The following is a 15,380-nucleotide window of genomic DNA, read 5'->3' on the forward strand; positions in this document are numbered from 1 at the left end:
ATGCAGAGGCAGGGAGCGGGGCCACGCTGCATGATGCTGCACAGCCCCAGTGACTGAGATTATGGGGACAACTCACCTAGCTCCTGTGGGTTTGCTGCCATTTCAGGGTGTCAGTGTGGAACAACGACCAGGAGAAGAGATTTTTCTCACCTTTCCAGCACCACACCTCAAAGACATTGGCTTTTTTATCCCGACTTGAGTGATAGCCTGTTGCTACAATTATCAGAGGACTTTGAAATGCCTTTGTGTCCTCAGTGGCTTCAGAGTGAATCAACAGGCAAAAGGAGAGAAAAGCTGCAAGCTGCTGAGTGTGCAGGCATGTCTGGATATGAGGTCCATTTTGAGGCATAACTGATCATTTAACAACATAGCACCTCCATGGTCCTCCCACACAGCTGCCTGGGGAGGAACTTGCTCCGGATGATTCTTTGAACCTGTGAAATCCCCTCCTAAAACCTGTCAAGTGCTGAATGTGACACAGATGAGGTGGAACCAAATTGCCCCCTAGAAAAGCAGATACTTTGCAGTTCTTGCTTCATTGCAGCTAATGATCTGCTGACACCAGTGGGAGTTTTTAGCTGGGATCTGCTTCTGCTGAGGAGAGCACTCAGATGTTCTGTTGGTAGCAACAGTGCTCTCGAGGGAACCCCACTGGTGAGGCCACTTATCTTAGAGCTGCTACTTACTGAGGCTTTCCCAGTGGGATGTTATTAACGGCTACCAGACAGGAGAGATCTCAGGAGAGAGGCTCCAGGGGCTTGGGCTCCCAAGGGGCTATGTCAAAAAAGTGAAAAGCAAACAGTGATGAAACAGAGAATCCCAGCAGCACAGAAAGGGGGGAGATGGGATGCAAGGACAAAATGTCTTGAAGTCCCAGCGTGCTCCTTCTGCTACACCAGGGCTCATCAGCAGGTCTCCTGAGCTTATCTGAGCACTACCTGTGAGCAAGTTAGATTACCATCTCTAGTGTGATTTAGCCTGCATTACTAGCGCTGGCTGAACCAACTAATGTTTTTAACCATCTTCCTAGAACCAGGCTGCGATCAGGAAGTGCAAGTGAAATGCAAAAACATCGTAAATATGTAACATACATTCTAAATGGAAGAGGCTTACTTCTCCAGGTCACTTTATACTCTATTTCCGTGAGTTCAGAAAAGCACAGTTCTCATATGTCCTTTGTTGTCTGCTAAGCAGCCCAACATTTTCTTAATTTCAATTTGATTATAATAAACTTATAAATAAGCCACAAACTAATGACTCTTGTTTTGTTTTGTTTTTTATGCCTCTAGGACTCATCAAAGCAAACACATCTCAGAATAAGTGCCTAGACATCTTAAATAAGCCGTTGCAAATAGCAGTCATTGCACAGGCAAATTAGGTGTGCACAATACCATTCGGAAAATGTGATCTTATTCTGTAAACCGTGACCGGATTTCTGCTTGAACGCTCTTTGATGATGGGCACAAATACAGTGTGCTGTTGTGGGTACTAGAAATGCCTAGCTCACTCTTTCTGAAAGCAGTGTTTGCTTTTACTGTAGGAGACTGGAATAATGGGTGTGATCGGTGGGCTCACACATAAACCAGGGCCCGTCCACCTGCTCTGGACCCTTGCTGGTTATCTGTACAGTGGATGTAAAAGTCACATCCAGAGCTTCCCCACCCAAGTAGGTCCCCATTGCAGGCAGGAATGGGCTGCTTTCACTTGGAAAAGAAATTGAGGGAGAAGCCAGGTGCTCCTTCACTACAATTCCCTTCTTATAAACAATATTGGCAGTTTACTGAATGTTTCCTTTAGCAAATAGGCCTTTGTTTCAGCAGGGACATGTCGGGGGTGGAGGCTGCTATTGTTTCAGGCATCAGGTCCCATAGAGGATCCTGTTTCCTATGGAGACAGGTGGTGGCTACTCCCACTGCTCTCCCCTCCCATCACGGTGCCCAGAGACTTCACACAGCTGGTAAAATGCTCTGAGAGTTGTCATCCTCTCATAAAAATCGCCAAGAGATCATATACATATCCATCATCCTCTCCTTAGTCTTGCCTTGTTTATTTACTTCTACTGCTTTTTTTTTCAATAATTCACTAGTCACAAATTGTCTTGATTTTATATCCAAAATAGGCTCCTCTCTTACAATAAGTAATTATTTAAGTAAGGCCTACATCTCAATAAATACACACAAGAAACTCTTCAATGATTTTCTTCACATAACTTATGGCAAGATAGGTTCTGCTAAAGGGGTGAGTCATTCAGCAAAGGGAGAGGAAAACTGTTCATTTTGTATTTGTGAAATCCCCAAACCACTGAAAAGGCACCATTTATCAACAAAAAGCATCACAGGATGCACATAAACCAGCGCAGTGGGTGGAGCCCTTCCAGAAATGACTTCGACCCCGGGGGCACCTTGCTGGAGGCCTCTCTTTCTCAGGATCCAGTACGTTAAAACGAGTGGGAGGTGCAGGTTTCTCAGTTTACACACTTATAGAATTTGCTCCCCAGAAATCAAAACTGCAAGCTTTCTTCTGTCCCTCAGGGGAATACCAGAATAACCTGGGCTTTCCCTGCTTCAGCTGCAGCCTCCTGAGCTGCACACCCCTCAGCACCGTCATCTAGAAAAAACGACAACCAGTATGTGCTCAAGCCCTGAAATCCAACCTCTTCTCCATTTCATTTGCCACCCCATGTCTGTATTCAAAGCCTCCAACCACCAGCTTGGAGATAACAAGTTCTGCTTGTGCTGCCACTACAAATATGACCGCTCCCAGGATGGCAGGCAGTTTGCACACTCCTGCACAAACAGGCAGGATGTATATAAGCCCCATACACACACCCACACTGGCTCCCTGCAGATCTCAGGAGGTACTTACAGCATTCAATGGGGTTTGATGCTGCTTGCAGAGAGATGATCCTGCCGTTGGACTCAGGGATGTGCACGCGGAAGACGAGCCGGACGCGGGTGTTCTTCCTGCCAATGTCTGTCTCGCCCTTACGCAGCTCAATGTCCGCGTTCCTCAGCTTCAAAATCCCCGCACAGTCGATGCTGCCAAACACACAAGCTATTCAGGGCAGGCACAGCCTGGTAGCAAAGAAGATTCTTCTCTGCTCCCATTCACCGCAGCCCTTCACAAAGGGAGAATGTCAGGAGAAGGACAGGGCTGAACGGCAAGAGAGGATGAGGGCTGCTGAAACCAGCATTGCTACTTAACATTACTCAGTACAGACACACTGGTTAACTTCTCAGGAGCCCCGCATAGCCTAGCAAACTTGTCTACAGCAGAGCCCAGGCAAGAAGAAGTGCCAATGTTACAGGATCTGAGTTCAGCAACAGTCCTCAGAGGGTACAGTGAGTATTAACAGGCACTCCCAACCTGGTTTGATATCAATTTGAAAGACAACATACATTTCATATGAATTAAAATCACATTTGGTGAGTATACACCCCGAGCTGTTTCCTACACCCACACTGTTCCTCACCACTGTATATGTGCAGGGCTTTATTATTCCAGGGTTACTTGTTAGGAACAGACAATCACGTTCCATTTAGCACTTGGCTGCTTAAATTTGAGATGTGGGCTTTTATTTATTTCCTTGGGTGCAGAGGGAAGGATAAGCCTGAAGGAAAGGGAGAAATGAGGTATATATTCTGGGGGGAAAAAAAAAAAAAAAAGATATACAAAGAAAGAATGTGGATTTTGCAATGAAGTAGGGGGGCTTAAAAACACAGTTGCTCTGCCAAGTTTGTCAGTATCCTCTGAAGGATGGAGATACAGCTCTTCCCTCTGCAGAGCAATCACTCTCGTGCTGCCTGGCACACATTCAAGCCCAAAGTTTCAGACTGGTGCCCACTTCATCCCTCTGCCTCCATAAAACTGGAAGAAATAATACATTAAAGATGTGCCTGTACTTGCTTTTCTGGTAAACTATTACAACAGGAGAGTGCGATTTCATGGCCAGAGCACTTGGCTGAGTTCAGGAGAGATGTTTTCTATTCCGTTAACTGTTGTAAAATGTAACGTACACTTTTCATGCACTGTCTACTTACTACTCCTTGTTTCTCATTGTGTCCCTGCAGCATATGGACTTTATGGACTTGAGATTTGTGTCTCATTTTCCTTAGTGCCATACCAAGCCACTCTAACTTTGAATATGACTGGCAATTACAATGTAGTTCTTGAAGAAGTTGGGGCAAACAGCAAAAATGCATACATGGTAATTCTTTGAGCAGCTTTAACCCAGGTGCTTGTAACTGTCTGTTCATACCTTTGTAAAAAGGGTCTTAAATTCATGTTTTGGAAAGGGGAGTCCTTCCAGAGCAGACATCTTTATTCATTTAAGTGACTGCTTTCCATAGGAGCAGGAATTTCAACATGCCACAACTTTGCTAATAAAAATAAAAATGCTTACGTTGCTTTCATGTTGTTTTTGGGTTCCAGTGGGATCTCTAAAACTTTGGTGTTGCCAATGATTTTTTCATAGCTCGTGGTGGTGACAGTTTTTCCTGTAATGCGATGGACTTGATAGAAAGCATGGGGTTTAAGTATCCGTTCGTCTGCTGTCCCAATGAAGATCTGAAGACCCAAGGGTTTGTTCTCCATGTAACCATGAAGCTGGCAAGACATTAAAAATCTATTATCACACATGGGGGTTGCAATGCTCTCATTTCAGGAAACTAAACAGATCTACAGACATCTACACAGATATGGAGATACAGATAGACAGAACTACACATGTAGTACAGACTCTTCCCTACTCTCAGGGACAGACAACCTCTTAAGAGTACTTTCTTGTACATTGTACCAGGGAAAGCAGTTAATGGAAAATATGTAACTAATGGTTATAACACTAGATATGTCAAGAAGGAAAAAATTCCAGACAAGCTCGCCATTACCAGCAACTTGTTGGTTGTCTCCAAAATGTTTTGATAAATACCCTCAAAAGGTACATTTTTTAGTACATTTGTTTAATTTGCAGTGACTGAATCCTAAACGAGGTTCAAAAGATTTTTCCCTGTGGGGTGGATAAAGCCACGAAAGCAGAGGTGGTCCCATGCACCTGCAGCCCTGGGCAGGGCTTCTGCTTCCCATCAGCAGGAAACACAGCAAGAACAGAGTCCCCTGCTTATGTTCCTGCAGGTATAAATTGTACCTTCTACAGACCTTATTAAAGCTAATGGAGTAAGGGGTCTTTGAATTTGGGCCCTGTGTGACATTCAACTTGTAAACCCTGATGTCTGTCCAGCCTAGTGTACAGTAAAATGACTTTGCCTCTGCACAGCTTATGACTCCTTCTTCAACTGCTTTTAAAAACCCTAAACAGGAGGTATCTAGCAATTGTGTCCATGATTTTGAGAACTGAAATGTTAAACTATGTATAAACATTTCAGAAATTACCAATCCCCGTCACATCTCTTTCTCTGGCCTTGGCATGTGCAAGGCCCAAACTCCACAGCTCTCCCATTTCCCTGTTTACCTCACAACTGATACAAGATGTCTGCCTTCACCTTCACAGCTCTGCCCTTCTCTTTGTCCTCTCATTTTCTACGCCGTTATGAACGTATTTTCCCAAACTTCCCAAATCCAGTCCTGAACACCAGCATCAGCTTCTCAAATGCTCACAGCATTGTATTTTCTGCCCATCTGCCTCTTCCTCAGGGAAGATGTTCCCTTTCAACATCCACATCTCTACCCTACAAAGCTGTCTGCAAAATTCTTAAATAGCATTAATAGTAGATATGTTCTTTTTCTCATGAAATCACTTACGTGAGCTTGAGTCACTGCTCTTTGCAACTCATTCTTCCCTCAGGATGGTTCACCTTCAGCCACTTTTCTTGCCTTACACTAAAATACTATCTGTACAGGTAGAGATGGCCTTTTTGTTCTGTGACACAAGGAGGTCTTGGCTGACCTTAGAGGTGGGGCCCTCTATGGTTCAAAGACATTAATAGACTCTTCTGTACCAAAAGACGTGTTCCTAAACAGTATTTACTGCAAGAGAACCAATAAAGCCAGAATTTCTCCACAGGCCAAGAGACAAGGAAATATCTTCTTCTCTATTAACATTCAAAATCACAAATCAAACCATTCTGATTTTTTCACATAACCAAAAATGAAAAACAGACATTTATCTACCACACAGCCAATGATCTAGCTGAAAGGGAACTTTATGGTTTGAGACTCACTGAATTTGTTTTCAATTATTCTGTCCACATACAAACCTTGATGAAGCCATACAAAGCAAATAGTACTGGAAGATCACAGAAAAGGAAGATTAAGCTAATGGTATTCATGGCCAAACCTTTTTTTTTTTTCTTTTTTCTCTTTTTTTTAAATTTTTACCAGTCAGCAGGAGGTATCTCTGCACAGAAGGATTAATTCCCCCCCCGGAAGGGGACCACATGCAGCATCAATGCAATCCTGGCAGCTTTCCTTCAGTATGGCAAATGTAAAGCGACACTCACTCTTCTGAGCTATCATTATCATCTAGCACATATTTGCAAGGCACACGAAGACAGAGTCTATGCCCCAGAAATCTTGCAACCCAAGGGCCCAGACATGCAGCCTCCACTCCCATGAATAACTCCATTGAAGCCAACAGGCCTTGAGAACAGGTTGTGCATGGAAGAATTACAGAACCCGTCCCTGCCACAGACCATACGCCTACAATCACACAAGTACTTCAGTAGGCTGTTAGGAGGGAAAAAAGGATATGAGTCTGCACCAATGTGCCAACGGGCTCTTAGGGTGAGGCTGCGGAGGAGCAGAGCTGGACTCCAAGGGCAAGGCTTGGTGTTGAAGGAGCAGCATTGCCAAGAATGATGGCCATGAGGAGATTCAGAAATGTGCTGAGTGAGGTGAAAAATTCGAGGACTAAAGCTGTCAGAGGTCACAATGACAGATCTATCGGGAACAGACCTGAATGTACAAATTATCCCCTGCTTACCCATGAGGAGGCCCGCTAAGCCCAGGTCCTCTGGGAGCCATACTGAAACCCAGCCTAAGCACGGTACTTTCAAAATCCATTATTTCCTGGCCTTCAGTGAAAAGCCATCGTATCAGAAAAGGCCGTGTTGTCTTTACAAGGGGACGGGGAGAAGAGAGGAGGAGCTTTTAAGTACTAAGCACGGTTATTGTCATGCCTGACGGAATAATTGTCAATCCAGCTGGGATGACGAGAGGACCCTTTGGACTGGAATAGTAGCTACAGCGACAGCAACACAGCACTCGTTCTGTCTACAAACTGGCAGAGCAAAACCCCAGAGTTATTGATGGGAGACTGGAATGGAAGAAAACAGGTAATAAATTACAAAAGAAAATTTGCCCCAAGTGAGCACAGTCAGTAGCAGCTGTAACAGAACTGGCTACGTACACAGGTTTTAAAACTGGCCAACATTAATTGTAAGTGGTGTTTTTCCTCATGTATAGAGTGAGTTCCCAAGGTAAAAACTATTCCTGGTCTTCTAAGAATAAAAATGTCCGTGGTTGTGTGGCTGTGTAAATGTATACATAGTTAAAAAAGGATAGGAGCTGACTGTCTGTTCATATGGCAATGTCTGTGTCACCTGTGGGACATGGGTACAAAACACAAAGTAAAAGAACTTCTGGTCCTTCACAGAGCAAGACTTCAGATAAATTGCTTGATCAGTGGAAGAAAGTAAGGTAATTACTTGGTAATTTATGACATTATGACAATGCTTTGGGATGACATCACCGTAAAATCAAAATAGCATTATAAAAAGCAAATAAATGAGAAAAACACAAGGAAGCATCAAGTACCACAATTTAAAGTGCACGTCTTTATCTTAATTGATTATATTTTACATTTTAAAGGGTAATAAGTAAAATTTAACTTTTAGCATACACATTTCCATCTATCATCCATATGCTAAGAATACGTTGGGATGACTTAATAACAAAGACTGAAGATGGACAGCTCACAGAACAGCTCCAGGCACATTAAAGTCAGAGTTTTACACCCAGTTTTGCCAATAGTTCACTATATAGCTTTGGTCATGTCATATAACTTCTCTGTTTATCTGTAACAGGGCAATAGTGATGCTAACCCTTTTTCATGGGGACGGGAAGGAGTTAATATTTTGTGCTGCATTTTTATACAGAGAAATTCATTGTGAGCTAGAATGGAAGAACACATTAGGGCTTTGTTTCTGATACACCTTTCCTCAAAGCTGAACCGGGTGAGACTGCTACTCTCCACAAACACTCACCTCTGCTATGGTAGGCAGCTACTTTACAACTGAACCAGAAAGCCGATCTTTCCTTTGGTGGCACAAAGAAGGAGAAAAAGCAACCCTGAAAGAACCCTACAGAGAAGCAAAGACTTAAGACATTTTTGAATAATAACTCTAACGTTCATCTGTTCCTGCCTCAGTAACAACCGAGCCCCTGTAACATCTCCATTTCCCACTCCACTCTTTTGCTCATCTCCCAGAAAGGGAGAGCCCGGCACGCACTGCAGCGAGCTGCAACTGCCCAAGGGGAGCACCCAACACTTGGCTGCTCACTCAGGCGAAGTGGGAGATTCACCAGAGACAAGAGCAGAGGACCAGCACTGTGCCAAGGTGCTTTCTTACCATCTTTCTCGCTTGTTTCAATGAAGAAAAAAATATCATCTGGATTTCAGTTTTGAGAGAGTGAGAATCAAGAAAGATTTATGAATAGAGAACTCTGGAAGGAAATAATTTTGTGTATTATAAGGTGAGCTATTCACAATAAAACTCCCCCAAACTGTATACAGATCGAGCTGGAAAAAAACCAACACCTTTGAGTCACATTTGCCACAAGGGGAAAGAGAAGCCAGACATGATGTGTACCTTTCCATACTCTATTTTGGGATTTTAAGATCCTATTTCTTTCAGTTGAAAGATTTTTCTTAAACTTTACTTTTGCATAACTCTTATAATATTAACATAGCCAGACATGGGCTGGTCTGTGACCTGAGGAAATGCAAAGCACTTTGGCAGATAAACAAATAACATCATTCAGAAAACAAGGAGACTTTTCTTGTTCTGTTTGCTGCTATGATTGGGTTTCTAAACAAAATGGAAATTTGTGGCATGATCAGAATCATCAGCTCACCTCTGCATAAACAAAACTCATTCATTCTACACTTCATCCATGGATCAATAACAGTCAAATTTGGGAGAGGGGGTAGTCAACTGCCGTTTTCAGAACGGCACATATGCAATTCTGCATGCAAAACATGAGCAGATATGCCATTAGCTGCTGTGTGGGCAGTCCAGTTACCCACCCAAACACAATTCCTGTGATGGTACATGGAACCACAGCCATTAAGACCACCACTCAGACCACGTGCATTAGAATGCCTTTTTTTTTTCTGAACTATTTCTAAACTCACGTCTTCTTACAAACCAAGAGCCCGGCCCCACATACATAACCACTTACTGAGCAAGTTTGAAAAATCAAGTCTAAATCAATCCCTGTTCCAGTGTTCAGATGACACAAACCCCGCAGCTGCAGTTTGCACAATGTCTGGCTGTGGGGATTTAAAAACACTGGTTCACCTTTGCAGTACTGTGTAAATAGCAAATCTCTTTGCAGAAGCAAAGTCTGCAACACTGCTTAGCTATTTTTTCTGGTAATCGAGTGATAAATTGACAGCAGAGTCAAAAAGAAGGGTGAATTCCTTAAGATTCTGTAGGTGGTCACCAACAGATACAACATACGCACATAAAGAGGGAACTTAGTAAAACCTTTGGAATTTAGATCTTTGAATCTTGGACATATGCACTTGAATTTAAATATTACTGTAGTCTATAGAGAATTGCATTATTAGCAAGAGATAGGAAGAGCAGACGAGGAGAAGTATTCTTAAATGGGGAAGCCAAGGCACAGAGATGCAGTGATTTGCCAGGCCCCACAGGGGATTAGCACAGTGAGAAATCAGAGGTCCCGTCCCTGCCATGCTCTGCTTCACTGCAGGGGTTACCAACCCCTTTCTACCGTGAGCACTGATTGTGCTAACACCCCTCACCAGCTGTACAACCTTGTTTTCTGCTATTATTGCTAGTTTCTGCATTTCCCTTTTTAATTGACAGGTTTCAGAGCCAAATTTTCTTGAGAATTTCTAGCTCAGTGTTGCACACCTGCAAGCTAGGTATCTGCTCTGCATGCAAACAGAGATGGACTTTGTGAGACAACAGCAGGAGCATCTGCAAGTCTTAAATGCACCTTTGGAGAGCCCCAGTGAGAACCTGTGTGATGCAGTCTGTGTGCTACAGACTCTGATCGCCTTTGAGAACAGAATGGAATAATTTGTTTCCCATCCAACCCAGCAGAGCTTTGCTTGTCAGGAATTGAGGTCTTTTTCCCCTGTGGGGTATAAAGCTGCATCTTTAAAGCTGATTGTGCACATCTTCCTGTCTAGACAACACAAGCTACTGCCAAAAGGAGAGTATAAAATTGGGGAATGAATTCACTAGCCTTGGTGTTTTTATTTGCTTGAAACTAATCAGCTCTCCTGCTTGTTTCGCCTCACCGTAACAAGATGCTTGGTCTATTAACTGCTGCATATTACTTGCTATCTCCCCATGGAAGTCATTTCAGCTTCCCTCTGAATGGGGTGTGCATGTGTGTGGTCAGCTTTGAAAATAACGCCGTGGTGATTCAGAGAGATGGTCATCAGCCGTTGGTGAAAAGTGGGAAAACAGAGCTCGACTGGCAACGTTTAATTAGAAGCAAATACAAAGCCGCGTGAGAAATCGCTTCCTCCTACTGCTTCCCTTTTCCTGCTGTATAGGAGGAGATAAGAAAGCACTTACAGGCTCGCCCCTTGGCGCACAAGGAGCAGCATGAGGTCTCGGCGCCGGCTGCTGGAGGAAGGAGCCCCCACTCCCAACTCCCACCTTCCTCCTGAAGCAGCCAGACTGCAGAGCTAAGCCTGTGCCTCAAGGGATTTGACACCACAAATTATTCCCCTGCCCAGACTCTTCATCAGCCCCAATGCTGTTTTCCATGCCAGCAAGCATTGTAGGACAATCCACAGCAGAGCGGAGGAAGATGTGCTTGTCTCAGTAGCCCCTGCTTGCCACAGCATTTCTGCGTTGCCTCTTCAGTCGGTTTCCTGGTGGAAGGAACTCTGTGTTTTGGATTTGATCATTAATTCCTATCATTAATACTTTTTGGCTGCAACAAGTTCAAGGATTTTTTGGGGGGTTTCTTTATTCAACAGCACTCCGAGACGGAAAATTATATTGTCTCGGGGAGAGTGGCATATCAATAGCTGTCAGTAATTAACACAAAGACCTCATCCAGACACTGCAGCATGTAGTGGCTTGCCTGCCTGCTTTCGTTCGAGCTGACATTGAGCAATAAAGTTGAAACTTGTCACATGTTTTTGTTCAATTTGATGTACTTGGGACATAGCAAGAGAACGCAAACCAGAAGGAAATCCCTGCCTCGGTTCTTTTTACTCCTCACTGAAGCAGTCTAAAAAGGCCTCAGAAGATAATCCTTTGAACATCTGATTCTGCTAAATGATGAGTTTTTATTATATTTGATTTTAAATGTTCCTTATTTTGGTGACAATTTTGACAGAATTCCAAGGACTGAATCTCATTTACGCTGCTGTTCCTTACAGTAAATGACAACCAGGCTCCCAGTGCCTAACTGGGCGTTCTGCTTCCACCAGGGGTTAAAACAGCAGCCTGGGGCAGAGAAGGCAGGTCTCAGGAAAAAGCAATTAAGGCTCAAAGCAGGCTTTGGTTCCCAATCGTCTTGACACTGACCACACTTTGCAACATGGGCAAGCTTTTGCCTCTTTATACCCCAATTTCCCTATGTCTACAAAGAGCTGCTTGTTTTCAAGGTGCTTTGACTTTCACGGCTTGAAGTTAAAAAAAAAATGGCACTCTCCATCTGACTGCATCTCACTGATATGGAGACTGGGAAGGTAGGATTTTTATATCTGGGTGAAAATGATTTTTTTTTCATACTAAGAAAATCACCTGCATAGTTAGTCAGCTTCCACGCACACTCAAGACAAAAGATTTCAACTTCCCCGAGCAAGAAAGAACTCTGCCACAAGCAAAGCAGAGGGTGCAAATTTGCTGATTTCACCAGAATTGCATCGCCACCTCCCAGCACAGAGCTCTGCCACCAGCTAGCCACGGCATTCCCTGCCAGCTGCGGGAGGCTTGGTGGGGACCGGCCTCAACCAGGTTGGAGCAGAATGAAGGTGGCAAGCAGAGATGTTTTTCTGTCACCTAACCCTGCAGCTTCCCCTCCCACAGTTATTTCGCCCTTCCTGGCACAGTACACAGTCCCAGGTAGAGCAGGCTGTGCAACCAAGAGGTGGTGCAAAGCTTGAGAGCAACCAAGATAAGGGGAGAAATGGGACAGAGGCAGCAGCAAGAGCATCTTGGAATCTGCTGGAAGCCTCAAGGTTTCAACAGTTGTTTCAGAAAGAAATAGAGAGATCCTAGAAAATTGTCACCAAGAAGCTCCAGGAGGAGTCCAGCCCCTTCCCCTCATAAGCCATAAGCCCAGTGACATGACTCTCCCCCGAGACACAGACACCCACATGCAGGTCCTCGCTCGGACCAAGGCACTTTCTATTAAATAAGAATGGGTCTTGAGAGAAGGAAAGGGGAACTGGAGGCTTTGCTGCATGGTACAGCCCTTGCCCAGAGTGCCCAGATGCGAGCTTAGAGGATGCTGGCTGCTCTGCATGAACAACTTCTGCAGATACTTGAGCGCGCCCTGAACAGGATGAGTTCTGTAGGCGTTATTGCTGTACGTGTCCACATTCCTGGCAAACGGCCACAAATTCAGCCTCTGGTTTGCTGCACACTGACTCCTGCATGTGCAGTCTGTCAGTTAAAGCACACATGAAAGAGTAGCCTAACTCTTGGATCTGCCTAATCCAGACAAGGAATAACTGAGGCTGCCTGCATCTCACAGGCATCCTCCTCAGACTTGGCTGGTATACTTGCCTTCCCCTCACCTCTGCCAAAATTACTTTCCATCAAAGCAGTGTATTTTGACTTGGGCTCCATTTTCGTTTTGAGACAAAAAGTTGCAATGAGAACCATTCAGTCATCTCTAACACAAGACACATGGTAAGATCCAGCTGCTCCCTTGAGGTATGTGGTTCTCTGGTCACCTGCATCTCTGCACCCCAATTGCAGTCGCTCAGCACATAACCTCTTTGTGAGGGACAGCACCCCTCTCACAGGGGCACGCACACCCAGCTTAACAACTTCAAGCAACAGAAGATGCAGCTTAAGTCCAGGTGAATTCTCCCTACAGCTAATTATCCTTACTGTTGTCCAGCAGTTCTCCTCTTGCATTAATGATCGAGAAGGCATATGAGCCAGCTCTTCCTTTTATCTCTGTTTATTAGGTATCACATTTAATATTCCCTATTATTCAGTCCAGTCCCACATCTTAACAAAAGCCACTTTCAGACTCAATCATGTTTTCCTACACTACTTCCGATCTACGTAGTAATTTAATTTCCTCAGCGGTTCCAGCGAAGCCTCAGATAGACAGATCCAAAGGTACAGCTACGCTACCAGGACAGTGTGCCGGGTACCGACTCATCTCCCCGTGCATTTGACAGGATATTAGTTTTAAAGACAATTTCTCAGATATTCCTAAAACCAAAGTCTACGCTTTCAGACTGCACATCGATCCCTGCAATAGCACATGTAAACACAGTAAATGTACCCACGAACCAACAGCTCAGAGCTCTAAAGGCACATGCAATCAATCACCACAGTTGTGCAAACAAGCCCGGTAATCCTGCAGGTTAATTAGGCATGATACATGCAGACAATTTGTCACACGCTGTTCTCGAGTTGGGGGCAGAATCCCTGCAAGGTTCAAAAGCAGCGAGGAGCCAGCACCAGGCTCCCACTCGCTACAAAAAGGAAGTAAAGGCAACAGGATCAGTGCAGAGACATGGCACAGCACAAGCCAGCTTAGCTGCACATGTCCAGGGCAGCTTGCAGAGGCCAAACACTACGGAAGTGCAAACACCCCCCTTCATCCTGGACCTCTGACTTCCCCTTCACTGAACAGGAGGATGGGCAGAGAAAGAGAAACCCAACCACCCCTGAGTCCCCAGCAGTAAATCATCTGGGCAGGCGAGTTTTCATTTCAGCAGGAACACATCTCTAATCCAGCCCCGCTTGTGAGAGTGTGAATTACGATATCAAGCTGTGATTTGGTTTTGAGTTTCCATCAAAGGTTCTGGTTTCACTAATAAGCAAAAGAATTAGTTGAATGTTGGAAATCACACACACTTACAACTCAGGCCCCCATGGGAAGCCTAGCCTAGAAAACAAAGTCGTCTTTGACTTGGAAACCACAAGAAAACACATACGGCAAAATTCAAATATAAAAGGAAAGTGAACATATATTTGCTATTGCAAAGCAGCTCCCGTGTGTTCCAATAACAACTCCACAATTACAGCTTCTTTTTCATAATAAACAATAATAATAAAGAGAGAGCGAGGCAATGAAAGGCACCACAGTTTTAAAAGTTAAAACCCGGGGGGAGGAGGGGTGGGCTGTGCTGACCGGGACCCCCCCTCCGTACCCTCCCTGCTGCCTCCCTGCCTGAAGGACCAGAAGCAAGCAGGAGCCCAGCACGCGTGGCACAGCACTGGCTGTGACGGGTCCCTGCGCTGCCTCTCCCAGCGCTGCTGCTTTGTAGACCTGGGCTATATTTGGATGCTGTACCAAGTTCAACATTTGGGTAACACATTTTATTTTTACCATTACAATCAAGCCCATAATGGAGGTGTAATTATGGCAGTGGGATGATAGCTCATACCAGGATTACCTCCCCACGCTTGGCCTCTGAAACGAGGCCCACGGGGGACATCCATTTCCCCACAACTGAGGGCTGTCCTGTGCCCAGCGTGCCCACTGCTGCCCTGCTGGAGGTCACTGCTCCCAAACCTCCGTCAGAGGAACTCTCAGCCTCCGACATCGTGTGCCAGGAACAGAGGAGACCGAGGACCTCGCTGGTGTCCTAGACATCTGTGCTGGCAGGGCTCTTGTTAAATAAATACAGCTCCCGGGTGATTTGAGGATATTGGCAGGGGCTGAAGCCTCAGAGCGCTTGAGATTTCTCCCCGCCCCGCTCTGAGGAGGAAGTGGGGGAAGGAGGTGCCCCCGAAGCTCTGACCTGGAGGACAGATCTCCTCCCGTCTCTCAGCCTCGTTGCTCAGCTTAACCCATCACGTTTGACTCAACACCGACCCCAGGACTTCACAGCAGTGGAAGTGCTCGCAGGGAGCTTGCTGCCCTGCCCAGAGGGGCCGAGGGCTCCAGAGGAGGCAGGAGAAAGCTGCATGGGGTGTGTGTATGAAGCCGCCGAGCCCTGCGGCGGAGCTGGG

At 45.1% G+C, this 15,380-nt stretch overlaps 1 protein-coding gene across 9 annotated transcripts in view; it reads right to left on the bottom strand.

The window, feature by feature from the left end:
* NFATC2 (nuclear factor of activated T cells 2) overlaps positions 1-15,380 on the bottom strand; it is a 94,995-nt gene that overhangs the window by 55,143 nt on the left and 24,472 nt on the right. For all 9 annotated transcript variants that reach the window (XM_068700289.1, XM_068700286.1, XM_068700287.1 and 6 more), the window contains exons 4-5: positions 4,403-4,605; positions 2,866-3,038 (exon numbers count right to left, since the gene is read on the bottom strand). In XM_068700289.1, the coding sequence (XP_068556390.1) occupies positions 2,866-3,038; positions 4,403-4,605 (376 nt within the window). The remainder of the gene's footprint in view (positions 1-2,865; positions 3,039-4,402; positions 4,606-15,380) is intronic.

Source organism: Anas acuta, chromosome 16, assembly GCF_963932015.1.
Source record: "Anas acuta chromosome 16, bAnaAcu1.1, whole genome shotgun sequence".
Classification (NCBI taxonomy): Eukaryota; Metazoa; Chordata; class Aves; order Anseriformes; family Anatidae; genus Anas; species Anas acuta.